The sequence below is a fragment of the Apodemus sylvaticus genome, chromosome 8, assembly GCF_947179515.1.
Source record: "Apodemus sylvaticus chromosome 8, mApoSyl1.1, whole genome shotgun sequence".
Classification (NCBI taxonomy): Eukaryota; Metazoa; Chordata; class Mammalia; order Rodentia; family Muridae; genus Apodemus; species Apodemus sylvaticus.
The window spans coordinates 47,664,087-47,691,702 of NC_067479.1; the positions used below are offsets into that span (position 1 = coordinate 47,664,087).

At 44.9% G+C, this 27,616-nt stretch overlaps 1 protein-coding gene across 3 annotated transcripts; it reads left to right on the top strand.

Annotated features, from left to right (window-relative positions):
• Positions 1–2,141: 2,141 nt before the first annotated feature.
• Positions 2,142–26,640, top strand: Cnmd (chondromodulin). Of its 3 annotated transcripts, none has more exons than XM_052190595.1 (7): positions 2,142–2,244; positions 2,678–2,821; positions 7,393–7,533; positions 13,789–13,899; positions 18,543–18,696; positions 22,446–22,624; positions 26,396–26,640. In XM_052190595.1, the coding sequence occupies exons 1-7, from the start codon at positions 2,173–2,175 to the stop codon at positions 26,609–26,611; spliced, it is 1,017 nt and encodes a 338-aa protein (XP_052046555.1). In that variant the 5' UTR covers positions 2,142–2,172; the 3' UTR covers positions 26,612–26,640. The 3 variants fall into 3 exon arrangements, with proteins under 3 accessions (XP_052046555.1, XP_052046556.1, XP_052046557.1); XM_052190596.1 differs by having other exon boundaries at positions 22,458–22,624; XM_052190597.1 differs by having other exon boundaries at positions 22,458–22,624; positions 26,399–26,640.
• Positions 26,641–27,616: the final 976 nt, after the last annotated feature.

The window sequence follows — 27,616 nt, forward strand, 5'->3', positions numbered from 1 at the left end:
TGTGATACATGTTATATGCCCAATAAGACAAATGCTGTACCAGAGGTTTCCCTGCCTCGGGATGGCAAACATCCAAAGCCCTTCATGGTCCTCACGCTTTTCAACTTTGACTCTGCTGAACGATCTCTTTCAACTATGCGCAGTCTGTATTAAGGCTCGCCCACTGTGTCTCTGTTGGGTCTCTTCGGTTTCCCTTCCTGGGGCAGTGTCCTTGGGAAAGGCTATCTGCTCATCCATGTTCAGTAGAGGCCAGGAGAAGCCCAGTTAGATCATACTTCCCCCGCACCGTTAGTGGGATGTGCAGACAGGTGTTTTACACACATCTGGGAGCTATGCAGACATGGGTTTTACACACATCTGGAGGGCACACAGGCAAGGATTTTGCACACATCTGGATGGTGTGCAGGCAAGCATTTTACACACATATGGAGGGTGTGTAGACAAAGTGGCTTAGATTGATCACTAAACTCTTTTTGCTATCAATCTTAACAATCTCAACATTGCTCCTCCCAACATCTCTCCCCCCACTGGGCTTCTGCAACTCTCACAGTCCTGGTAGGTCTGAAACCATCACCCAAGACTCAGCAGGTGCTGCCAGTTCTTCCGTGACTGTGGTAGTCCCATCCCTCTCTTCCCTTGCACCCCCCCATATCTGAGCTCTCACCCTAAGAGCCACATCACCAGGAAAATGAGCCTTTCTTGAGCCCTAAACACGCTCCTGCTGCACCCTTGCACATCCACGGTCACTCTGCTCAGGAAAACTGCATTTCCTCCCAAGCACCAGCCCGCCATCACTTCTCAGCAGAGAGTTCTGAAACACGCTCCTCCCTCTGAAACTGGGCTCCTCCCAGTGTGAGTTGAGGAGCCCTGGCTCCAAATGAGGTACTGGGATAGAAGACACATTCTTCAAAGGTGGGGGTGTGCCTCAGAGGAAAGCACACCCCAGACCACACAAAACCAGCACTGGCTAATACCTGTGATCCCCGTGCTCCAGAGACGGCAGGAGGAGGACTCAAAGTTTAAGGTCATCCATCCTTAGCTACATATGGAGTTCTGGGTCACCCTGAGTTACATAAGACTGTCAATGACAAAAAAAGCCAACTATTCTCTGTTCACCTAATGGAGCCATTTACACACACACACACACACACACACACACACACACACACACAATGATACGAAACCACATTTTATTTGTTCCTTTGGTTGTATCCAATCAGTGTTTGGAGAAGCGTCTCCCACTGTTCTGTTTAATCCTTGTGGACTATAGGCATTTTCTTTCATTCCGGCTCCCCATTTCCTCGGCTTCAGGCCCCCTCTGCTTCTGCTGCACTGTTGCAGCAGTTAAACCCCTCCCTTAGAGAATCCAATGGCAAAAGGCTGTCTCCAAGTTTCTGCTCCATGCTCTAGTTCCAGAAGAGTCCAGCAGTTTCCACCCCCAACGGAAACCCTAGTGGCAAGGTGTCTTAACATTGTCATCTGAGATAGGCCCCCTATCTCCCAACACACTCCTCTCTCAGCCCACTCCATCAGCACCTTCAAGAAATAGGCTCCAGGGCTGGAGAGATGGCTCAGCGGTTAAGAGCACTGACTGTTCTTCCAAAGGTCCCGAGTTCAATTCCCGGCAACCACATGGTAGTTCACGACCATCTGTAATGGGATCAGATGCCCTATTCTGGTGTGTCTGAAGGCAGCTATAGTGTACTCATATGCACATAATAAATAATACATTTTTTAAAAAGAGAAAAGAAAAGAAAGTCTCCAGCCAGTGTCACAGCAAAGCCTTCTGATGCTCTAAGAAGTCCTGGCAACCTAGTAACTGGGGGTGCCAGTGGGGTTCCAAGACTCAACATCCCTTACACACTCAGACCTATCTGGATGTCTCTTGGAGCTTTGGGCTGGGGAGAGTAAGGGGAGGGTACATCTGAGAATGCAGAATAAGTAGGACTGCTCCAGGGTGGAGGGAGAAGGGAGGGGGAGGGGAGGTGCTGGAGGGGGTGGAGACAGAAGGGCTGGCCAGAGCCGGACACTGCTGCTGCTGCTGCTACTACTACTATTACTGCCGAAGCTGCTGCCGTGCAGGAGGCATTCACTGTAGGGACAGCGGGACAGCTGGGACAGTTAGGACAGCAAGACAGGGTCTTCAAGTATCTTACTTCTCCATCTTCAAACATGACAGAGAACTCGGACAAAGTTCCCATCACCATGGTAGGGCCTGAAGACATTGAGTTTTGCAGTCCCCCGGTGAGTACCTCCTGTGTCCCCAGTACTTGGTGTAGAGTGAGTCCAGACGCAGGGACCCCGGGCTGCCTGTGGGTGTCAGATCCACTTCTAGGATCAGGGGTTTGGGCCGTTGGATGTGTGGTGAAGAGGGAATCAAATGAAAATGCCCAGTGTGGGGACGGAGTGGCAGGGTGCACAGGATCTACCACAGGTGTGGAAGGAATGAACCTCTTATGACAGCCGAGGGGGAGGGACTGAGGGGCTAAGGGGGCTGCCTAGGGAAGCGTCTGCTATGGTACTTCCATGCCCGAGGGCAAGGGGCCCTGGCAAGGAAGCATCTGAGTGTGTTTGGGACCAAGGTTTCCTACTCCAGTCCTCACGGTTCCCCCGGGGCCCCAATGCAGGGATGGCGAGTGTGGGTGGCGCTGCAACCAATCCATCTCCTGCCCCGCAGGCGTACGCCACCGTGACCATGAAGCCCTCGGGGAGCTCTACACGGCTGCTCAAGGTGGGAGCTGTGGTCCTCATTTCTGGCGCGGTGCTGCTGCTCTTTGGGGCCATCGGGGCCTTCTACTTCTGGAAGGGAAATGACAATCACGTAAGTTCAAGGAGCGAGCAGCTCCCCAGTTGGGATGCAAGGGCCGCCAGGTGCGCCGGGTGGCCGAACCCCTAGGTGGAGCCAGAGCGCTGGCCTGCCAGTGTGCACAGCCTGCTGCTCCCTTTGGTCCCCTTGGTTCTCTTGAACACCTCCCTCGTGCGTCTAGCCCGAAGTGGGTACACGGCACAGGGTAGGCAAGCTCAGGGTTCCAGGAGCAAAAACAGAAACGGAGTCTGTTCGAGAACGCCCTGGCCACCATGGAGAAAGTCCTTTTCTGCCATCACAGCCTAACGCAGCTACCAGGCAGTTGTGAGGCAGTCGGTAGGGCACGCGGCGTCTCTGAACTTATCCGGAAAGAAAGAAATAAAAATAAATGATCCTTGATGCCTGTCCCAGCTGAGGAAAGCTATAAATTTTGATAGGACAAAGGGTAGAAAGAATAGTCCGACCTGTAGCTGAGGGAAAATCTTTAAGAAAGTCCTCCTGTCTGTGACCTATTTATTCATTCTCCCTTTTCTGTGTTAAAACAAAAAGTCAGACTTCCTTAGAGGTAACGAATCTCTTTTACGAATCAGTGTGGTCACCTGTGATTTAATGGCAAACGTCTCACTAACTCCTCCCTTTATCTGCTCATTGAGATTAAAGCTGGATAGATTCTCTCTCAAGGAGTATAAAAACTGCTTCTGTCTGAACTGGGCAGAATTCCAGTGTGTTCCCTAAATACCTGAGGGTGTCCACCTATGTAAAGGGGGGCGTTTTATCTTAATGACCATTGCCATACCGGGTATAAGCTTTTTTCAGCTAATGGAAAAGAATTTCATCTCCAGGGCGCACACAAAGGGCTCTTTCTTAATCAGTGTCCTCCAAGGATCGCTGACTGCCTCTTTCCCCCCTCTCCCACCATGAAATTCAAGGCATGAACAAATTCCAGTACTTAGAGAAAATGGTGCTGAAAGCAATTCAACCATTTTACACATCACATCTTCTGCAGTCACTGCATAATTTGTATTTTTAACTCAAATGCCTAATGTAGATAAGCAAGCCATTTAGCACTGAGTCTGTTTTAGAGACTATATCAAATTTACAAGCATCAATTTGTAAGATCGGAATTGCGATGCATTTTGTGTGGATTTGAAAAGTGCCTTAATGTATTTGTGTTTTAAATATAGACACTGGTCCGGATGCTCATATGTGAAAGCACAGAATTTGAACATGAGAGAGATTTTAATGTCTATGTCTCCATTAGTAGCAGGGTTGAGATTGTCACCCTTTGGGAAATTTGATGGTGTTAGGGTGTAAATACTATCTTTTAGATAACAAAATCTCGATGATGAAAGTAATTTGAAGACAAAGAATAGCTTTGCTTTTTAACGGGTATTTTTGGTAAATATTTTGGCCTTGAAAGCAGTGCCATTTGGCATTTAATTAAAGACAAACATGGCTAGCTGACGAGCTTCTTAGAATAAGCGTCGCCCTGAAGAAGTGGGCTCCCTCTCCTCATATCCTTCATTTTCTTGCAAGATGTTTGGTTTAAGAGAGCAGTATTAAATTCTAAGAATATGGAGGAATAGTAAATCACATTTTATTGCTAACAATCAAAGTTATTGCTATTTCCTACACAGACAGGAGAATGAAGAAAATCATGGCATTTTTTTCTGGGAAAAAAATTTGTCTAATGCTGTTCCATATTATTTAAGTCTGGCAAACAAATCACAAAATTTGAAGTAGAGTGCATTTGGCAGTGTTTCTGCTGTGCACATGCATGGATCTGCTGTCTTTGAATATAACTCTAAATCACCCAAACACAGCAGAGTCAAAGAAGGTAAGTTATCTATCACACAGGAATGATCATCAAGCTAATGGACTCATGTTCTCTGGAGAGGCTCATGCCTGGACTCTCTGCATTAGAACCAGCTGCGAGGCTCTCGCCTCTCCCTTTCATATGGTTCACTCCCCAAGGACAGGTCTGCTCAAATTTAGCTGGAGGGTTACCAAGCACAGGGCACTAATAATGAGGGGATCGCTGACGGAGCTCGAATATTGAGGCCATTTTTCATCCACATTATTGTAAATGGAACAAGGCGTTGAGACATGGGAAATTCCCATCCGTGCCAGACAACTGACAACTCTACCCGTTCAGCGAGGGGAGGAGACCATCGCTTGCGGCCTTTTTCTTAGATTAATTTTTCTAGACATTTTCCCAAACATTATGTAATTAATCTTATAGAACTGAGGCCTTATTAAAAACTCATTAGCAAATATCCTTGGCTGTAAAAGGCACCATATTGAGTAGAATTTTGGCAAATAATAAACTTCATTGTACTTGGTGAGAAATAGCCTTAGGTGCCAACAGCTCCCTCCCTGGGCTTCGAGAAGATAATGTAACTGCCAGGCAGGCCAACTCCATATTCAAGAGATGCAAGCTGCCGCTAGGGAGCCTCTCCTGGGAAGAAATGTGCAACTGTCGGAAGTGAAATTCGGTCTGGAAGGGTCAAAGCCAGCCTGATACATAGTATGATAAACTATGATATGTGTGAGGTGGGAGGGATAAGGAGGAACCGGCCAAAAAGAATCTCTAAATAGTTAAATCCTTAAATGTTGCACTGCCTTAGTCTGCTGTCATCTGAGTGGAGAGCAACCTTGCCAGTAAGAAACTCGCAGGCCAGGTTCCTCTAACAGTCACCGCTAACCCATGTGTACAATGGCTGCTCTGAGCTCCCAGGGCAGAACAGAGCCTGCTTTCTCAGCTGGTGTGCAGAAAGGCCTGGTTTAGCCAAAAACCAAAAAAAAAAAAAACAAAAACAAAACTCCGGGCTTCTATAACTGGGCTGCTTCTAAGGGAGAAAGTGGAACAGGCTGCTGGGGTCTGCTGCCTCTGCTAAGTCTGAATCCTACGGGGTGGCCCCCACGGACGCACGCAGTCAGGGCGGACTAGGTGAATCCTACGGGATGCCCCCCAACCCCCGACCCCCGCACGCAGTCAGGGCGGACTAGGGACCTGGAGGCTGTGGCTGGGCTCCTGGATGGAGACAGGAGGGCCCGGATGGGCATACTGGATATTTCTTCTCTTGCTAAATGGGAGGAAGGGTAGGAGTGACAGTCCTTCCCACATCTCTGCGAGTCTAGTATTAACGAGTTTTCTCCAAGTACTGATCCTGTAACAACGGCTATGTTTTCTAGTGTTTATCCAATAGTAGTAGTCACTCTTCATAATGACGGAGGAAAATCAGACTTGAATAAAATCACAGCTCTTTTGCAGTAAGGAGCGGCTAAGGTGGCATGAGTTAGAAACGTCGTCATAGGTTCTCAGCCTTTCTCTTTTGAAGGCTTGCACATGCGTGACCATGCATGCACTTTCTATGTTAGGCAAACAATAGATAATGGATGATTAATGAAGACAGATAGCTACCTAAAGTCCTATAAAGAAGGAAAGAAGAGAAACCCTGACTCCAGTCTAGCAGGGCAGCAACATGTTCGACAGAAGCAGTGTGTGAATTATTTTTAAGCTATTGTAGTGAGTGAAAGCTGTCCAAAAAAAGAAAGTCCTTTGGATAATTTAATTTAGTGATAGCCTTTTGTTTTGTCTTTCTTTAATCTTTCTTTCTTTCCTTTCTTTCCTTTCTTTCCTTCTTCTTCTTCTCCTCCTCCTCCTTATTCTTGAGAAATAGTTTCTCTACGTAACCCTTGCTATCTTGGAGTTTGCTGTGTATACCAGGTTGGCCTTGAACTCACAGAGATCTGCCTGCCTCTGCCTCCCGAGTGCTGTCATGTATAACATGACATGTATAACATGTCATGTCAGACCCAAGCCCTGTCTGTAATCCTTACCATATGTTACTCCACACATCTAACCTTGACTAATGAACTTCAAAGATCAGTCTTCAAGCAAAAATGCCACTGTTATAGAGCCAAATGCCTTTCCATCTATCCGTGGGTGGTTCTCAGTCGAGCTACAAATAGAACTGAACTTTAGAAAACCAAACACTGATGCTCAACCCGAGACTTCACGGGCTTTGATTTCATTCGTCCAGATATGGTACCTAGAGCATCTACCCAGTTGCTTCTGATGTGTAGCCAAGATCCAAGTCCTTGAGATCTTTAAGTAGCTATCAAGCACTACCAGAGATTTTACTTAGATAGTATTTTAAAATAATCAGGCTAAGGAGATGGCTCCTATGCTAAAGCGCTTGCCATGCAACCTTCAGGATCTGAATCCACATTGTAATCCTATCATTGGGGAGACCAAGACAGGCTTTCAGGCCAGTTGGGCTAGTTGAATTGGTCAGTTCCAGGTTCAGTGAGACACAGTGTCTTTAAAAAGTGAGATGGTTAATGGTGAAGGAAGATCCCTGACTTACATACACACACATACACACACATGCAAGAAATCAGTGTACTAACTGACTGGTATACGGGATAGAATCCTCAAATGCAAATGTATTATTATTGATGCTGTTTTCATGTATCTACTAAAAAAAAAATGGAACCCACCTCACATATTGTGGATCTAAAGATAAGCCCCAAATTGCTGAAAGAAAGAGTGCACCAAAGACTCCTCTGTTCCCCTCTAGATTTACAATGTTCATTACACCATGAGTATCAATGGGAGACTACAAGATGGGTCAATGGAAATAGATGCTGCGAACAACTTGGAGACCTTTAAAATGGGAAGCGGAGCGGAAGAAGCAATTGAAGTTAATGATTTCCAAAATGTAAGTACACTTTACGCATTTACAGAGTCTAACAGGCAAAGCCCTGGTTTTTCCAGTCCAGGGAGAAGCAGCCCCTCTTACACACACGCCGTGGTTACTGCTCTTTACAGCAGCTTCCATGCCAGCCACATACCTGCATGGTGTAGCTTCTGCTCCTTGAGAAAGGGTCTTGCTTTGTCTTCCATCTTCTTGCAAGAAAGAGGAAACATGGGCAAATATACAAAATAACAAAACCCTTTGGGCAGACGCACTAGGCCCAGGTATCAGGAAGGACGCCATAGGAGGATGTCACTTGAGCCCAGGAGTTCGAAGCAGCCTAGGCAACATGAGATTCTCATCCCCAACCCTCCCCCCCCCAAAAAAAAATTGAGTTTACTTCTAGAAAATAAAAGATATATGGACTTAGAAGTCAAAAATAAAGCTTTATTGTTTCAAATATAGTCAAAATATAATGTCATTGCCAAGAACAGACTCTTCTTGAAATTGCACAACATCTTTGAGAAGGGCTCCTGAGAACCATATCATTCCAAGTGGTATCCTATAACTTGACCTGTAATGCTCAAATAGCCTTCAACAACAGCAAGGGCAAAACTTAGGATTTCTAGAGAATAAAGACATTTCAATGACTGGGTGGTTTGTCAACAGTACTTTCTATGTCCATATTTTTCTAATTTCCACTTAATCCAGAAAAATATGCATGGGCGGACACCTATCATAACCCACATTTTCTGGTAGGATTTCTAGAGAATAAAGACATTTCAATGACTGGGTGGTTTGTCAACAGTACTTTCTATGTCCATATTTTTCTAATTTCCACTTAATCCAGAAAAATATGCATGGGCGGACACCTGTCATAACCCACATTTTCTGGTATGGCCTATTACAAAAGAAACACTTGAGCTCCCTTTTGTTTTGAGCAAAATTTAATTTACAGGCAATTCGAGACAGTGGGTTCTTTGTTGATGCTTCGGTGTGCATCTGCTGACAGAAATGTCACTCGGGCTGTGCTTCCTATTGGCTGACAAAATCTTAGTCTCTTCTGTTCTGTGATGAGGGAGAAGTATCCGTGTTTGGGTTCTTCCGCTAAATTGGCAGACAAACTAGGTGATGCTTTGGAGTGAAGGAGGGCTCTTGAGAATAATGTCTCTTCGGATAGTTTATCGGTCTACAAACATCTCATCAACCCATCTTCCTCTGATTTATGAGAAAAACGAAAGAAGCTTTTCATTTGCACGAAAGCACTCTCCTCTTGTGGGAACCAAAACACGCTTCCCGAGTCCTTTTGAATTCCCAGCAGATGCTAGCATTGGTGATCTGAGATGCTGAGTATCGATGCCAACGAAGCCTGGCTGTATTCATAGAGGGCCCTGACCTGGGGACAGGCTCTGAAGCCCTGAGTGTGCCCAGCTGCACTTGGTGTGGTCATCACATTGCAAATGGTTCTGGTCCGTGCGCAAGGATAATTTCTCTGGACCCATTAAATGCTTTTACTGCAAAACCCAGGGCAGGACAAAACAGTTTTTCTCTGTACTACTCAATATAAACTAATAAAATGTGGCTCCTCTGTACATATCATTCCATCCAGAACAAAATTGAATACCTGTGATGTGCCACAATGTCAAAATATGCAAAGGGGTTGTGAGGATGAATTACAAAAGGCCCCTCACTCTTGGGAGGTTGGTGTGTCAAGAATATCCTCTGAAAATATTTTAATCCCAACCCTATATATCTGTTTTATAATCCTTTGGTTCTCTCTAATAATGGTATTGATTGTGTTTCGTTCTCATAGACGATCGGGGCCACAAATATTTCATAAACTGATCAATTCTCTTTGATAGCTTCTACATTTCTCTAAGTCAGAACTGGTGAGTGGAACGTTTTTTTGATGGATAGTACCTGCTATGGGTTTAAACAAGCCTGGCCTTTTGAAAAGACATGAATCAGCCTCTGTGGTCATCTTCTATTACTTTTGCCTCTATTTCAAACCATCAGTCAAACGCAGGAAGTGTTGATTGAGGCTCACTGTATGGAGGGAAGGTACTAAAGCACAGGGGTGGAAGATGACTGGCATTGATCCTTCAAGGACCTTCTGGTCCAGTCTAAAAGAAAGACGTGCACACAGAAATGGTTTGAGGTTGGCCCAGAAATGTGCCACGATAAGCTGTGGGCGACGTCCACTCCACACACGAAGGCATCGCTGCCAATTAGAGGCTTTGCACAGGTGTGGCAGAGGTGAGGACACAGCAATTGAATAATGCCCCAAGGAATGATTTGTGGTGCTGGGAACTGAAGCACGGGGCTTTCTTGTGCTAAGCCGTCACACGTCCACTCAGCTATAGCCCCAGCCCTTTTGAGAAATAGTTTGAACTTTAACAGGGAGAGCTGGGAAGGATACTACAAAAGGATTCACAGCCCCCTCCCAATGTGGTCAACTGTGTCAAAGATGGGGATGGAGATGGATAGAAATGCAGGTGGGCTAGACCATGAAAGGTTCTGATCTGTACATTGATACCTGGGACCCCAGTATTTTAACACAGTCCAACAGAGAACAGACACTGTAAGAAAGAGGAGCACTACAAACAAACAAATAAACAAGCACCCCAAGCTTTGTTCCCTGAGACATAAACAAACAAACCAGGGTTGATTCACAGTTCGTGATTTGTATTCTAAAAGACTATATACCCTGACAAGCATCCATGCTGTTGGCTAAAGCCACGATCCTCAGACCTGAAGCCATATTTCAGTAACAAAAGTCGAAACTGAGAATAGACAGCAGTGGTGAGCACATATGGGTATTCTGGTTTTCAGAAAACAATTCTTTTAATATGTGGATATCTGAAATTTGTGATTTAAAAGCTAGAGGGGGGAAAAAACTTCAGCATGAACCTGCCTTGAAAGCAGGTAGGTTATTGATTGCGAAAATCAATATAACCCTCAACTGTAATGTAAAGGAACAATAAAATGAGGGTAATTTATTATGAAATATGGATTTCATATGTCCATGCTCTGCCAGGTGCATTAGCTGACATTAATAAAGTCAGGTGCATCTACTGGTCGTTCGAAGACTGTCAGTGCCACACCTGCAGTGCAGAGGGTCACGAGTGTGCTTTGACAGTTACATGCTATGAGTTTTTCTCCAACAGAAGTCATTCAGTACTGAGGCCTGGACAGGCATGGCTGTGTGTGCCTGCCAGCCCAGAACTTGAGAAGCAGAAACAGGGTTGTGAGTTGGAGATGAGTAAAAGAGTCCATCTCAAAAATAAAACAAAACTACTTTATTTCAATTTCGAAGTAGCTGTTTATAGGAAATCGACTGCTGTGGCTATGCACAGCCACTGTGTGTTTATATATAAAATGGAAATGGTATCCTGGGCCAGGCAAGTACCTATATACAGGCAGCTTTGATTCCTAAGATACAGGACAGTTCATTCTTCAAGATTCCAGGGCTCTATGAGACACCCCCCCCCAAAAAAACCAGGATACCCCAATCTTTGTATCAGACTCTTCCGAAGGTTTCTAAAATGTCTTCTTTCTAAACAAGACTCCCTTTCCTCCTTGAGAAAGCACAGCTAGGGTGGGACCATAGGACTCTTTTTTGTTTTGTTTTGTTTTGTCTTTTGTTTTTTGTTTTTGTTTTTTTGTTGTTGGGTTTTTTTTTTTGTTTTTTGTTTTTGGTTTTTTTTGGATTTTGTTTTTTTGAGACAGGGTTTCTCTGTGTAGCCCTGGCTGTCCTGGAACTCACTCTGTAGACCAGGCTGGCCTCAAACTCAGAGATCTGCCTTCCTCTGCCTCCCAGAGTGCCGGGATTACAGGCGCCACCACCACCCGGCTATAGGACTCTTTTGATGAACAAATGTTAGAGGTTTTGTTTTTTTGTTGTTGTTTTTGTTGTTGTTGGTGGTGATGGTTTGTTCTTTAAGTCTTCACTTGTTGCCTTTGTTAGCAAATGTCCTCATCATTGTTGTGGCCTTTACTAGCAGAGGACATTTGCTTGACTTTCTTGTACTTCTCCATCTTTTTAATCGCTTAATATGTGCAGCCACCCGCGGCTTTGCAGTTAGACTGGATGGTGGGGTGTGAATTCCCTTCCACTGGTCCCGTCCCGTGGGCTGTCAGCAGTGCGTGTGGACAGTGAGAATCAACAGTACTTGGTGTGTTTTCAGCGTAGTTATCTGCAGTAGAATCTGTTCTCTCCAGGCGAACTGGAATGATGTATGCTTTCCTCCCCACATCCCATGTTCAGAAAGCATGCATGTTTGGGGTGAGAAAACATACTACATAGGAGAGCAGTGATCTCTCTCCCTCCCTTGATCTTTAAGCTACAAGTTGTAGATTTACATGCAGGGTAGAAGCAGTAGAACTTTGGGAAGTGGTAGACCAGATGCCAGTGGTCCTCAAGCTGTATTCCTGAGGTACCAGCAGAACAGCCTCCAGGGATTGATGAAAATAACAAACTTAAGACATACTGAATCACAAATCCTTCCCCTGTGCTTGGGACTCAACCCTCTGGGTTATGTCCCGGTCACTCTGATACAAATAAATGTTTATGAGTCCTAAGTACAGGAGAGACTTGGGCTGAAAAACTATTATAGCCATTTAAAAACTACTCTGCAAAGTTCCCTTTACCCTAAACTGCTGGGCCTCAATTCTAGCTGTCCATCATTGACATCTGGTGGTTTATGAATATTCACAGATTGAGCCCCACTATCAGTGCAATAAGAAGAATCTCTTGGGATAGTCCAACAGCTGGGTTCTGTTTTTAGGTTGGCTTTGTTTGTTTATTTTGACAAAATCTCATGTATTCCAGGCTGACCTAAATACTCACTGTATAGCCAAGGATGGCCTTAAACTTTCCATCCTCCTGCCTCCACCTCTCCACCTCTCTCTGGGCTATACTACAAAGACCAATTATAACAACTATGTTCTTAAAATCTCTCCACGGCATTTTGGTTCCCAAAGCAGACCTCTATGGTCAGACCATGCCTCTTCTTTGTCGAGGAACTGGGTAGAAACAAGGTGAAAGGGGTTATAACCTGCAGGCCTTAAGCTACAAGACCTAGATTTACATGCAGCAGAACTCTAGGAAGTAGCAGAGCAGACACCAGTGGTTCTCAAGCATGAACAGGAGGCCTGCTGTATGACTAAGCAGGCCTCAAGGCAGAGTGGGCCCTGTAGGAAGACTCAGCCTCCCCCTCTATTCTAAGTCTGCTATCTGCCAGCCTCTGTAGGTTTTAGGTCCTGAGCATGAATATAGTAGAATCCTGTGATCCTCCTGCAGGATTACATTTGGTTACCTTCATTCTCCATTTAAGAATCCTGAGCCCACAGCACTAGATTAGTGCTTTCTTCCCCTAACTCCTTCTCAGTGACTTAAACAGTCCAGCCTTGCCCTATACTGATCTCAATGCAACAGGAGGTCATGGAGGCTCAGACATGTGGGGAAATCTACATTATTAGGCATAAACGTTGTGACATTTTAGAATATTTACATCACCTATTCATCACGGAACCACCCCAGTGAGTCAAGTAAACACTCCTGGGATAGAATGTGCAGCTCCCTCTCACATCCTCTTCGGGCGAAAGCAGTGCCCAGCTGTCAGCTCAGAAGGAGCTTTGTGCCGATGTGTCCCTTAAGGCTGGTCCCCAGCCAGGAGGAGACATTGTTTATATCTCAGAGGGGACAAAACAAAACACCAAGTCCTCCAGTAAGGCTTAGCCCCTGGTACTGTGTAAAGTTTTTCTATTTACGTCAGACCCAGTAACTTGGGAAAGCTCAGAATTAAGGGAATTCATTAATTCGGCCAATATCTCAAGAGGAGCTTTGTAGGGTCCCGGGCGTGCTCGCATACATGCATACCTCAGATACTGATCTCAAGAAGTTTGTAACTGAGAACCAAGTGACAAATGAAAGAGGAGGCTTAGGGAAAGTCAGAGACAGAGAACTCACCCAGACCACGAGCTCAGAAAAGCCTGCATGCATGGAGGGCCACTTCCTGAGCTCCACACACAGTTGGAACAGCCATCAAGAGCTATGTGGCCCAGGGCGTGGTCTCAAAAGTAACCTCCCTGCCATTACTAGCCTTTTCATCATCGTGTTTTTCTCTGTGACCCTTATTTCTGCCCAAATTTATATTTTCGTCTTATTGGAAAACAATGGTAAAGATAAATTCCAAGATAAATTTTATCTTGTGTTTATCTCTACACATACTGGACCAAGTGAATAAGTGGATGGACAAATAAACTCTTATCTCACAGGGCATCACTGGGATCCGTTTTGCCGGAGGAGAGAAGTGCTACATCAAAGCACAGGTGAAGGCTCGCGTCCCTGAGGTGGGCCCTGTGACTACGCAGAGCATCTCTGAGCTGGTGGGTACCAACATGCACGCCGGGCACACCACGCTGAAGACCTTTTTCCTTGGCAGGTTCATGACTACAACCCAAGTTTTATTTCTTCTCTACTAGAAGAACGTATCTGTCCTGCTGGCTCCAAGTCACCTTTCTGGCATGGTGCAGCGTAGTTACAGGTTCAGGGAAGCACGTTTTAAAGTGCATTAGCTGTGATAACTCAGTGAGTAAAGTCACTCGCTGCCAAGTATTACTCCTGAAATTTGAGAGAGAAAAAACAGGTCCACAATTCTGAGCCAAATCTGAAGCAAGCTTTAATTAAATACTGGCCAGGTTGATGGACTCCAGCCAGGTCCATGTTTCACAGAGGCTTAAAAAGGCAAGACCCACAGTTCACTGTATTTCCCATCAGGTCCAATCAGGAGCAGACATACACCCCCCATATATTTCCTGCCTACATACCTCCTGCTAGATCCAATCAAGCACATCTGGTGCAAAAACCTTGTTTAGGGGAGCAAAAACATGTGGCTTGGGCAAGTGGGGCTTACCGGTTAACTCTGACTGTTACACAAGCCTAACTGTCTGAGCGGGAGCCCTAGAACTTGCATGGTAGAAAGAACAATCCAGCTCTCGCAAGTTGTTCTCCAACTTCCACCTGTGTGCTGTGGCTACACACACACACACACACACACACACACACAAAGAGAGAGACAGACAGACAGACAGACAGACAGACAGAGACAGAATATAGATACACATAAATAAATAAACAAACAAACATAAAAATGCCTAAGAACATTTGGGATTTGGTACTCAGGTAGTCCTTATTTACCCAATGTTAAATGGCTATCAGATCAGTGTTAGAAGTCCAAAATAAAATAAAAAGTCCACAAGGTAAAATTTTCATTAAAGGGACTTCAAGAAGCACCCCTAGCCTTAGTTCCACAAAATGTGAGAATTCTTCCCAAGTATTCTGGATAGCTGCTCACCCAGACGGTGGGTTGGAGCATTCTTTCCATGGGTGTTTGACCCAATGCTGAGCTGAGGGTTGACCCAATCCTGAGCTGACCCAACGCTGAAGCTATACGAACCCTGTCGATTTTATTTTTTTAAGGCAAATTGAATCAAAGGCCTTGCCAGCAGGGCCTAAGCTACAGCACTAAGATATATCACCATAATTTAAAAAAAAAAAATCATAGGATCTCCATAGGTCACACAGGGTCAAAGTTAGGCTAGAGTAGAACTTACTACATAGCCAGGCTGACCTCAAAACTCTACACATTTAAAAGCCATACTTCTTCCATCTGTTTCCAGTAATTTACCTATAAGTCTGGTATTTTGTTGGTTTTGTATTACTGGCCATTGAACTGAAGGCCTTACACACACTAGGTAATCACTTCACAAGCTGTATTCCGGCTCTAAACCTGATTTTTAAAAACCTGTACTTCATTATTGCATAGAGTCCTAGAGACACATTTAATCATAATGCTCCCCACTTTATCTTTTAGAGTTTACGAAGTAGTCGCAACCATGACGGCTCTCATCTGAGCTGTGGCAGGGGTGGTGGGAGCAAGGCAGACTTGGGAGCCCTAAAAATATAGATCCAAAAGCCACCTGCTGTGAATGTGCCCGCAACTCCTAGGACCTGAGTTTTGTCAACTTTCAACCACTGCATACACACGGTGCCCACAGCCTTAGACCCCTCTAGAAGGTGAATGGGAAGATGGCTGCTCGTAATTGCTAATTTTATTATGAGCATCTCTGAGCCTTGAGTATCCCTGAGAGGGAAGTGAAAGGAGCCACAGATCCCTGGGGGCCGGGGAGGGAAAGGGTGGGTGCCTAGAAACCACCTAATTGTTTGTTCCCAGGCGAGCAACAGCAGGTGACATCTCAAAGCAGAACAAAACACAAGCTACAAACAAACCTGGAGGCTTTGAAAGTGGGCCGGGAAGTCCAGATACTTCTCATCAACACCCAGTGACCCCATGCTCCTTCTGCAAGGTGGCCTCCAGACCCCCATCCTCCCGTGTTCCGTTTGTTCTCCCTGTGAGCTGTGCACAGAGGGAGCTGTGTAGCCTAAAACCTGGGTGGGAAGCGCCTTTGCTGTAGCCCTTGTGCGTCTCTTTATTGCACAAAGGTCTCTGACACTCTGCTGCTGATACACTGTTTATGAACTCAGTCAGTTTCCTGCCGACTCGATTACTGGCTCTGAACATAGCTTTATAGTATGCGACTTTACACCTCTCTCTGTCTCTGTCTCTGTCTGTCTCTGTCTGTCTGTCTGTGTGTGTGTGTGTGTGTGTGTGTGTGTCTCAGTGTGTCTTACACACTGAGCCATCTCATTGGCTCTAATTATTTTCTCCTGAAATTTAAAATAATACTTTGATACTATAAACATTTTGATAAGCCAGTGGTGCATGCTTTTAATCCCAAACTTGGGAGGCAGAGGCAAGCCAATCTCTAAGTTTGAAGCCAACCTGATCTAGAGCGTTAATTCCAGTACAGCCAGGACTATACAGAGAACCCTGTCTCAAAAAAAATAAAAAGATAAATACATGAAGTATAGAGAAGAATAGGAGAATATCACAATTCCATAATCTTGAAGTAACAAATGTTAACAGTTTGGAGAATTTTGTGTCCTTGTGTTTGTGATAATCTTTGCAGAGATGAAATTAGGCTATTACAAAATTCTCATTTTCACTTTAGCTTTAAATTGTAGGTTATAATGAAATGGTAAATCAGCATATGATTATACTTTTTTTTAAGACAGGGTCTCATGGCAGAGCCCCGGCTATGAAGTGTTAGGATTCTGTCTAAGCTCTGCCCCACAGTTACCTGGCAACAGCCAAGTGTGCCTGACCCAGTATAAAAGGGGCTGCTTGTCCCCTCCTTGCTCTCTTGGTCTCTTGTTCCTCTCTTGCTCTTCCCTCCTAGCTCCCCGCTCTGTCCCCTCACCCCTTCCCCCTTCTCTCCTTGTGCTCATGGCCTTTATTCTGCTTCCCTTCCCTTCCCTTCCCTCCCCTCCCCTCCCTTCCCCTCCTCTTCCCTTCCCTTCCCTTCCCTCTCTTCCTTTCTCTGCCTCTACTACCCTGCTAACTCCCCTCCCCATGCCCTGAATAAACTCTCTTCTATACTATACCTTCATGTGACTGGTCCCTCAGGGGGAAGGGATGTCTTGACATGGACCCGCCGAGGCACCCCTCCCCCACACCTCACCACACCCCCATACATCATATCTCCCTTCTCTTTATCATTTTATAAACACCTCACCACACCTCCACAGATCATATCTCCCCTCTCTTTATCATTTTATAAACACATCATCGTGGAACTCACATATATGTGTGTGTGTCCGATTGGCCTTTAACGCACAGAGATCTGCTTGTCTCTGACTCTGCCTCCCAAATGCTAAGATCAGAGGCACGAGTCACCATGCCCACCTATGACTCTACTTTTGAAAGTCTTTTTAGTCAATAATATTTGAAAATATTGATTCAAGGGTGGTAAATACTTTTTGTATTTTAATTTTTGCCCTTGATTCTTAGACCAGAGCAGACTCTCATGCTTCTGTTGTTTACCGCATGCATGATAGATCCTCTCATAGATAAAAATCAATGCAGAAAGTACAGTTGGGTAAATCTGCCATGTTCCATGGCCCACGTGCTCCCAGACTGACAACATCCCTCGCTCGCTTGCTCGCTCACAGGACACATCTATGTGTGTTGCCCCAGCATCTCCTGCTCTCCACACCCCTCAGGCTATGACGGGGCAGATTTATGAACCACTTGCTCTCATAAATTTTTCAATAGTTTTGTATAACTTTAAAGGGCTACTGTGCTCAAAGAGCAGTCATCTCCTGGATGGAGCCATTTGATTTAAGGTAAATAACTGGATTACTTGGGTGTTCCCTTTCTCCAATAACTCTAAGCTGTTTAATGTAACCACATGCCTGAGGGAGAAAACACACTCGAAGTGCTGCCTTTACCTGTAGAGAGGAAAAAAAAAACATTTTAATTTCTCCAACCGACTGCAAAGTAATAAATACATGAAAGGAACTACTTGGCAAAAAATAAATTTGTCTCCTGGGTTATGAAGCCATCCTCGGCATCTTTCTGTAGAAGGGAATCCGGGGCTTAGCTTTGAAATCTCAGTGGCGTGCTTGATGTGAGGAACATCTGAGATAAGTTTTGTTATAGCTAGGAACAGGAGAAATGGTTTATGTTAAATAACACTTTGAACTGGAGACATTAAAGAACCAATCACTTGCTTTTTCCATTGTTGTTTGGAAGCTGCAGAACAAAAGCCCCCGAAAGATTTTTTCACTTCAAATGAAGGGTTCCTCCGTCCTTTATAGGATTTCAGGTCTGTTCAATTGCTTTGCCTCAAACGCATCTTTGATCGAAAACATCAGATTAACCTAAATCTCAAAGTTGGTATCAAGTAATTTTCACTTCGACTCTAAACACTTCTGTTCACACATTGCAGCTGTCTAGAAGCAGGGTGTTGAGAGGTGTGCTGGGTCCTGAGGAGACCAAAGACTGGAGCCTTAGCATGTACGTGCATCCTATGTGCACCCAGAATTGTCCCTGAGTTTGCCCAATGCAAAATAACCCCTCAGCAGCCTGACGCAACAAACTGTGCTGACACGCATTTCACGTTTTCAGGAAGGCACGATCATGCCAGTTAAGTATGAAGAGAACTCTCTGATTTGGGTGGCCGTGGACCAGCCCGTGAAGGACAACAGCTTCTTGAGTTCTAAAATCCTTGAACTCTGTGGTGACCTGCCTATTTTCTGGCTTAAGCCCATGTATCCAAAAGGTAAAGTGTTACATCCTGTAACAGGGCTTGGAAGGTTCCGGGTCTTCCTGGCTCTTGGGGGGGGGGGGGAGCCTCGAACTGGACCTCATGAGCGTGTGTGGTGGGATCAATCCGGTCGCTTGGGACGATTGCTGGTTGAGTCTTGGTAATTAACATGAGAGATACAAGAGGAGGAAAATGACAGGGTTGGGGTGGGGAGGGAGTGGGGGGTGCACCCACAGCGAGGAAGGGAAGGCACAGCAGGGTTAACGGGAGGCAGGGCAGGAAGACAGAGCACTACTCCTAGCTGCGGTGTTTATTTATGACACCCCTGCTTCTTCCTGTACTGCCCCTTAATCTCAGTTGTTTGCACCTTCCAATTTTACATTTCTTTATTCTCAAAGCACAGCATCGGGGGACCAAGACGCTGTCATGCTGCCGATGCTTTATTACATTCAAACCCAGAATTATGAGACAGCCAAAAGCTGCTGTGGGTATAGGCTAAGATTCCTCATGTTCAAGGCTCCAGCATTGGCTTCCAAACCCAGAGACAATAAGTGCAGCCCTCCCCCCCCCCCCCCGTTGTCAGGAGGGCAGCGCACCTCTGAGCCATTTCTGGGTGACAAAGGCCAGGTGATCTCAGCAGACCTCACCTCTCTCATCCCCAAAGGGCCTCACACTTCATTTCTACTGCAGTCAACACACTGGTCTCCCCATGGTCTACTTTGGAGCTGTGACTCAGGTGAAGGGGGAGGTTTCTCTCCTTGCACATGTGAGATAGGCTGTTTTCAAAAGGGTTTTATTGAATAGTAGAAGACAGCAATGAGGAAATGGACGAAATGTGGGCATTAAGCCCATTGGCTTGCCAGGATACTGTTAAGAACAGAAAGAACAGTTTACCTGGAAAAATAGAAGCAGTTCTATGGATGGATGGTGGTGATGGTTATACAGCATTACTGGTGAATGTGCTTAATGCCCTGAACTGTACAAATAAAACTCACTAAAATGAGCTAGGCCTGCTAGCAAGCACTGCTTATTAGTCCAGGTACTAGGAAGGCTAAGGCAGGAGGATCAGCTGAAGGCTAGTGTCAGCCACACAGTGAGCAAGGCCATCCTGTGCTATAGATAGATACCCTGTCTATTGTTGTGCTTGCTTTACCACAACCAAAACAACAGCCTACTGGGAACAAAAAGTATAGATTTCTGATTCTACCATAACCAACTAATATTTACTATTTCTAAGTCTCATCTTACTCCAAAGCCTGGAGAAGATGGTTCTCTCAGCCCATACCAAGTAGTGCCACACCTGGCAGAGGGTTGAGAAGGACCCTGAGGCCATAGGCAGGCTCAGGAAGAAACAATGTCCCAAGACTGTGGAGCTAAAGCAAGGCCTTGACATGCACTCGCTACATGCAGTCCCTGTCCGTGTACCCCCATCTCATGGCCATGCCCCACTTTTCAGTCCCTACTACTGTTATCTAGGTGAGGCCTTTTTGCTGTCTACCACCCAGAGCCATTGTCCTTTCCATTAATGAACTAGAATCTCCCACGCTGCCACACAGAGCTCACAAAATGACATTTATGAAGGTCTGTCCTGTGCCATGTCACTTGTGCTAGGCAAGAGTCACAAAGGGAATGCAACAGAAAACAATCTGTAGTCTCAGAGTTTCCTATTGCAGGGCTGGGAAGAGAGCTAAGGATCAGTGGTCAGTCAGCAGTCTAATTGGTGAGCCCCAGGTCCTATAAGAGATGACTATAAAAAGAAAGCACAAGGTAGATGGCTCTTTAGGAACAACACCTAAGGTTAAAGTGACCTAGACACACACAAGATAGGTAGACTGTATATTAATAATAGGAGATGCTATGCAAAATACACTGCAGGGGACAGGGAGTGGGGATGGAGACTGGACAAATGGCAGTACCAAGGTGAATGCTATAACCCCTGGAAACAAGCTCATCCCCTATGTATAACATGGTCCCTTCACCCTTTGAGCATAAACACCTTCAGCCAATACAATATCTACACAAGAATTACTAGAGGTATGGGCTGTAGACATAGATCAGTGATAGAGTACTTGCCTGGTTTGATACTCAGCAGCCCCTCCCCAAACACACACCACAATGGAGACTCTCTATATATAAGTTCCTCAGATTATCAAAGGACTTGTGGGTATATGCGTAGGGATATCATAGGCATTAAAATGAGTTTCCCCTAATCTGTAATAAGTGTGCCTGTATTTTATGATAAAACGAGAAAATTAAATCTCTCCTCTATGATGCCCAGTCCCTGTCTGGTCCTAGTAAAGGTCTTGCAGCATGCACATTGGCTGTTGGGGACATCAGATCAGCAGTATCCCACAGTCACATAATCCAAGGTGGATGGTGGCAAGTGGGCACTGACCAGAAATGGACAGCCAGTGTCCCGGAGCAACAGGCTGTCCTTGTTTTCTCTTTAGCAACAACTGCTGATATAACTCTTATTCCCAAGATCCAGAGAAAGATACTAAGACAAAGAGACTAATTCGTCTGAGGTCCTTCAACTAGCAGAGGAGTATATGAGCTGAATTCAGGTCTTCTTGGCGCTTCTCTAACCATGCTGCTTTTGGAAGCTACATACAGCTTCAAAGCACATCTTAGTTCTCAAAGATAACAAATGATAAGAACGGTACCTAACATTCGTATGCTTATTATACGCCAAGACCCTTAGGTGTGGTTTTAATTAGCTGTATCATTAGCCTGTGAATGGGATACTAGCTCCATTTTAGACAAAGAAACTAAGGCTCAGGGAGACTCGCCAGTAAATGCTACCCCTTACCTTCTGTCTTGTCTCTCACCTGTCAGCTGCACTGCACGAGTCATGCCGAGATGGTTAACCAGAGCACTGGGTGGGAAGTCAGGGTTCCTGTCTAGACCTTGCTGCCAGTCTGTGATCTTGGCCAGCCTTGGTCTGTACCTTGATGCCCTTAGGCATAAACATATCTGATTTTTCTATCTCATGGGGTTAGATTTTTAAGAATTAACCAGGACAATATCTCATATGAAAATGTAAAGCTTTATATCTGTATAATCAATTATTTATATTATTTATATATGGTGTATACACACACACCCACATCTACTCCCACCCCCATATATTTCTAAGTATATGTACATGTATGTATATATGTACTTAAGAGTACATAAGGTTGCTGGTTGCAGCATACCTGACCAACAGTGTTTTCAACATATAAGCTGCATTGTATATATAACCCAATATACGTCAATACGCGTGAGGTTTCTGCCATTTGGCCACTCCCTCACACCGTAGTGTCCTTTTTGCTTATCATTTTGCTCTCTGCGCCATGCTGACTCATCACCCTTGTGCTTACTCATCAGTTCCAAATCCCAGATAGCACCAGGGAAAACCTCACAGAAACAACGCTCTGTCCTCTTCTATCAAGAAAGTAAATTAGGCTTTCCCACACATGGCGCTAATCTAGTCTATGTTTTAGATTCAGAAATAGCTTGCCTGGCTACTCCTCAGCACAAAGAAGGCAGAGACAACGAGCACTATTTTATTTGCTCAATTCCTAAGGTGAAGTGAGCAAAACAGGTGGGGAGACGGGGCCTGAGAACAGACGTTTGTCGACCAGCTTCCAGCGTCTGCATCATGAAACTTGCAGTATTATGACATTGAAAGGGAAGCTAGGACAGGGCTCATACCTGCGATCGTCCCTGTAAAATGCAGATCTAATTGCTTTAATTATTCATGTAAAGAAATTAATTTACAGCAAATTTTGCAGAAATCCAAAGAGAGAGAAGAGAAGTTGTGAGAAACAGTGCTCCCTCTACCACAAGAAGACCACACGGCGAACCGCGAGACAACTCGGGCCCTGGAAGACCAAGTAATGGAACCAGACCCAATGTTCAGGACGACGAAGAACTGTTCAACCCTGACAATCCTTACCACGTGCGTACTGGTATTTTCATGACATGCCCAGACAAATGCATTCCATGTGGCGCTGAAAGGGTGTTTCTAAGCGAGGTTTCCTACAAGCATACCCTGCATCTTCATGTATTTGGTGCAAATTCAAAGTTGTTTCCCATGTCATTAGTGAGGGGAGTAGGAAAGATTGTTGGAGGGTTGTTTGGGTTGTTTTTATTCTTTGTTTTTTGTTTTTGTTTGGTTGGTTTTGATCAGAGGGGAAAATCCATGAAAATAAATAATATCAGGAATCTGACCATTTAAAAATGTTCCCAAGAGTGTGCCCTCAAGGCAACACAGAATCAAAGTATTCGGTTTCTCTGCTTATATCCACTTTGGCCATCATTCGGCACATATTTGCAGATTTCCTGACTGTTCTCAGGCCCTGTGCCCAGATAGACAACTGCAGCTATGGCCCTCAGAGCTCTCAGCCCAGACGGGATAGATTCTCACACAGGTAATACTCTAAACTGAAGTGCTGAAAACTGAGGTGTGAAAGAAGGGCACTAAGGTATTAAAACCCCCAAATCTAAGAACTATTTATAACTTACTATTACTACACTTTGAAGAGAAGGAAAACAGAATATATCTCTGTAGCTGGCTTTTAAAATAAAACATATGCACAGTTTTAAAAATACAATAAAAATGTACTGTGAAGTTGAGCTTCCAAAACCTTATCCTAGACATTGTGCCTATAACAGCTTATTAATGACGATTTGCTCCATTTCTTTGCAGGATTATACACAGAGAAAAACAAACCTTTTCAGCACAAAAATTCCATTCTGCTTTCCAATTAGAATACAGTATTTGGGAGGAGTTCTGTCTCTCTTATACTGTACCACATTGAGTTAGCGGCTTCTAGCAGTTAGCGGCATTCTAACATAACTAATTTGGCTTTGGCAGACATGAAGTCTCTCCCTCTGATTCGATACCGCTAATGCTGTTGTGGTACACCTGCAAATGGGGTGATCTAAGTGAGGCAGATTTAGGGCATAGACACTATGATTTAAGTATGTCTTTGTCATAAATACCAAAGCACAGCCCTAACACATCTATGTAGACAGGAGTTGTAGATTTTACTGGAGGTTACCAAATTGTTTTCTGAGAAACACACCATCTATGTGTCTGTGAAAGGTGGTGGAAGGCCCTATTTCCTCTCAGACTTTCCTGGACTTATGGTATGGTGAGGCAGGAGCTACTGAATACAAGCTCCATGCTTGCTAAGTATACACCCTACAACTGACTCTGCTCCAAGCCCTATTAAAACTGATCACCTTTGCCACTCTCTTGGGTACATAAATTATGCCTTCTGCCTATTTATCACGCCCGTCTCAGATTATGTGTAAGGCTGATTGTCTTTTCACACTAAATCAGTGGTTCTCAACCTGAGGGTCAAAACCTCTTTGGGGGTTGAATGATGTTTTCACAGGAGTGACCTAAGCCCACTGGAAAACAGATATTTTTATTATGATTCATAACAGTAGCAAAATTCAGTTATGAAGTAGCAACAAAAATAATTTTACAGTTGGGGGGTGTCACCATAACATGAGGAAGTGTATCACAGCAGTGGCAAGTGCACTAAATCCTTTGTATGTTTTCTCCCCACCCCCAACAGTCCTACACCGCTTCACATATTACAAACATTTTCTGGTCTATCATTTTAGACTAATGTATTTTAGAAGGATTTAGAGCAAAAGGTATTCTCCAAATAACCCAAGGCTTATCAGAAAATTCAGGACACCATAGTACTTTATTCCCTAAGCTCAAAGAATAACAAGAAGTATAATCTGAATAGGCAAACAAAATTTAATATAGTTTATTCCCCAGGTAGCCAGGCTAGATGAATTTGTTCAAGGTCTGAATCTATCAGGCACTTTACAGAAGGGCAGGGTGTGACTTGTCTGCCCTGGTTACAGATTGGAGTAATCCACGTCCCTTGAAAAACCCCAATTATGTCAACTTTCTCTTTATCATATGCTGAATTTTAAGCAAAAATACTTTAAGCATTTTCCTCAAGCTCTGTCCTTCACATGTTCTTCTAAGGAAAAGCCCTCCAGCAACAGCTTGAGATTTCCTCCCAATTTTGTTAATCCTAATGAGCCTACCTATGAGGAAACACCTCCATTAACACTTACACACCCTCCACCCCACAGAAGTCTGCAATTAATCAGGGGGCTGTCTGCTTGTTGTTCTAAATGAGTCCATTTCAAGAGATAAGGGGAAGATCGTTTGAAGAACTAAAGAATGGTCTGAGGGAATGAGACAGGCATTCTGAAGATAGTATCAAACAGATACCTCAGTGTTAGGACTGGTGATTCTGTAGGGTGTGACAGTGGCAGTGCAGGTGGTGGTGCAGGTGGCAGTGCAGGTGGCAGTGTAGGTGGTGGTGCAGGTGGCAGTGCAGGTGGTAGGTGGTGGTGCAGATGGTGGTGCAGGTGGCAGTGCAGGTGGTAGGTGGCAGTGCAGGTGATGGTGCAGGTGGTGGTGCAGGTGGCAGTGCAGGTGGTAGTGCAGGTGGCAGTGCAGGTGGCGGTGCAGGTGATGGTGCAGGTGGTGGTGCAGGTGATGGTGCAGGTGGTGGTGCAGGTGGCAGTGCAGGTGGTGGTGCAGGTAGCGGTGCAGGTGGTAGTGCAGTGTAGGTAGGTATTAACCACTCAGTTCTTTTAGAAGTACTTATGGCTGAAATGTCATGATGCCTTCAATCTTCCCTACATTCGTATCAGAACCCTCTTTATAGTACTTCAGAAAAACAAGTAAACTTGACAACAAGTTAACAGCTGTCAAAATAAGCCAGTGTACCGATGCTCCATAAAGGAAGAAAATTTTGACTTTCTTCAAATTGAGTAGACTTAAAAAAAACAGTTCACAGGGCAGCGCCTGATACCTCCAGGACAGGTGTTGAGACTAGATAGAGAATTTAAAACCAGGGATTTTACTGAGTGTGGTGCTCATAACTATGGTCCCAACATTCAAGAAGCAAGGACTGCTCCAAGATCAAGGCCAACCTGGGCTACATACTGAGTTCAAGGCTAACCTGGGCTGGTGTGAGACCCTGTATCACCCCACCAATGTCCCCAATCAGAACAAGGGGGTCTTGTCAATACATTTAATGCATATTCAAAAGCATGCAAAAACCTAGCCTATAGTTCATCGAAAAGATAAACAAGATATAAAATCGAGCAGAGGGCAGTACTGTGATCTGCCTAGCAACAACAGTGCTTCCTCGATACGGTACAGTCGTGTTTGGGAACACCTAAGGCTCTTCTTCCCCGTGTCCTGTTGCTGATATGTAGGCAAGGGACAGCAAATGACTCAGTAGTGCTCTGGGAACAGTGGAGCTGGAATGGGAAGCTAGCCAGGCCTCAGGTCAGTGAGTCTAAAGGAAGACACCAGTGTCCACCGCCTGAAACTTGTAAGTAGCCGTTAGAATGCCCCTTTTGATCCTAAAGCTTCTTTTTTTAATGTTATTTAAAACAAAGTGGGTCACTCCTGAGTGATAAGCACGGCTCCTTACAGGCATGGAGGGACTTGAGGGTATCATTAAAACACCACACGACTTTCTGCTGGTGACAGGTTAAGTTGGCAAAGGTTCCTCCATGTCAGAAGGGGTTCTGAGTGGTGGCAGGTTACAAGTTTGAAAACTGCCAACAGATTGTGCCAATTTCTTGAAGTCATGAACTCAGAATCTTATTTCAAAATAACACACATGCTGTACCCTCAGTAGAGGGAAGGAAATAATTGTCTTTCTTATCACAGCAGCAGGAAGGAGAAAGCATGACGTTTGACCCTAGACTGGATCATGAAGGAATCTGCTGTATAGAATGCAGGCGGAGCTACACCCACTGCCAAAAGATCTGCGAACCACTGGGAGGCTACTACCCATGGCCTTACAATTACCAAGGATGCCGCTCAGCCTGCAGAGTCGTCATGCCATGCAGCTGGTGGGTTGCCCGCATCTTGGGCATGGTGTAAGTCCAGTCCATCTATCCGGGCTGCCAAGCAAGAATCAGCATGAGAGTTGAGAACCAAAGAAGCATAGCGCATGTTCACGCCCAGGGACCACAAAGTATTTTATTATATTCAACCTGAATGATGTTATCCTAAATGCTTAAACAGAACCTCTGTGGTGCACCACTGTGTGCATATGTACCAAAAGGGTAGTTTAGGACTACAATTATTATCCCTTTCCTATTTGCTTTACCAATAAAGTCTACTGCAAGTCTTTAAAAGCTACTTTTGAAATAAACATGAAAAGTTATTTACGATTTGTCCCAGATCTGTCATGTACTTGAATTCCTTTTAATCAAATCATGACTGAAATTATCCCAATGGTTCTATTGTTTATATGGAACTCAAATGTTCTTAACTTCACTGTTCTTCACTGTTATTTGCAGTCTCGCAAATGTGCCCAACGTTCCCAGGAAAAGGAAGGAAGGAACAAAGGAAGGGTTAAAAAAAAAAAAACAAGCTTCAAACAAAAGGGGGACAGGACATAGAATGAAATTCCCTGCAGTCTTCTGTGTGGTACCCTATGGACTTATGACCTATAGCTCCCACTGGCAAGTGATTAACGAGGGGCCACCCTATATTAAGAGTCACCTTGCAAGCTGGGCCACACCTCTGATCCCAGCACTCAGGAGGCAGAGGCAGAGGCAGACAGATTTCTGAATTTGAGGCCAGTTGGACCTACAGAGAGAGTTCTAGGAAAGCTAGGCTACACAGAGAGACCCTGTCTTGGAGGAAAAGTATTAGAATAAAGAACAATGCCCAAGAAGGTAAATCAGACACATGGAGGAATTTAGTGGCATTCTGAAAAGCGCCGCTTCACATTCCTACTGATGTTTCTCAGGAAGCCGCCACAGGGCACGCAGCACCATGGCTGCTCGTGTCTGGTACAGAGCAGCTGGCACTAAACCCCAGTGGCCAGGCAGTGACTGTCCTGGAAGCAGGCCTGGTGGGATGACTGGAGAGGAGCAG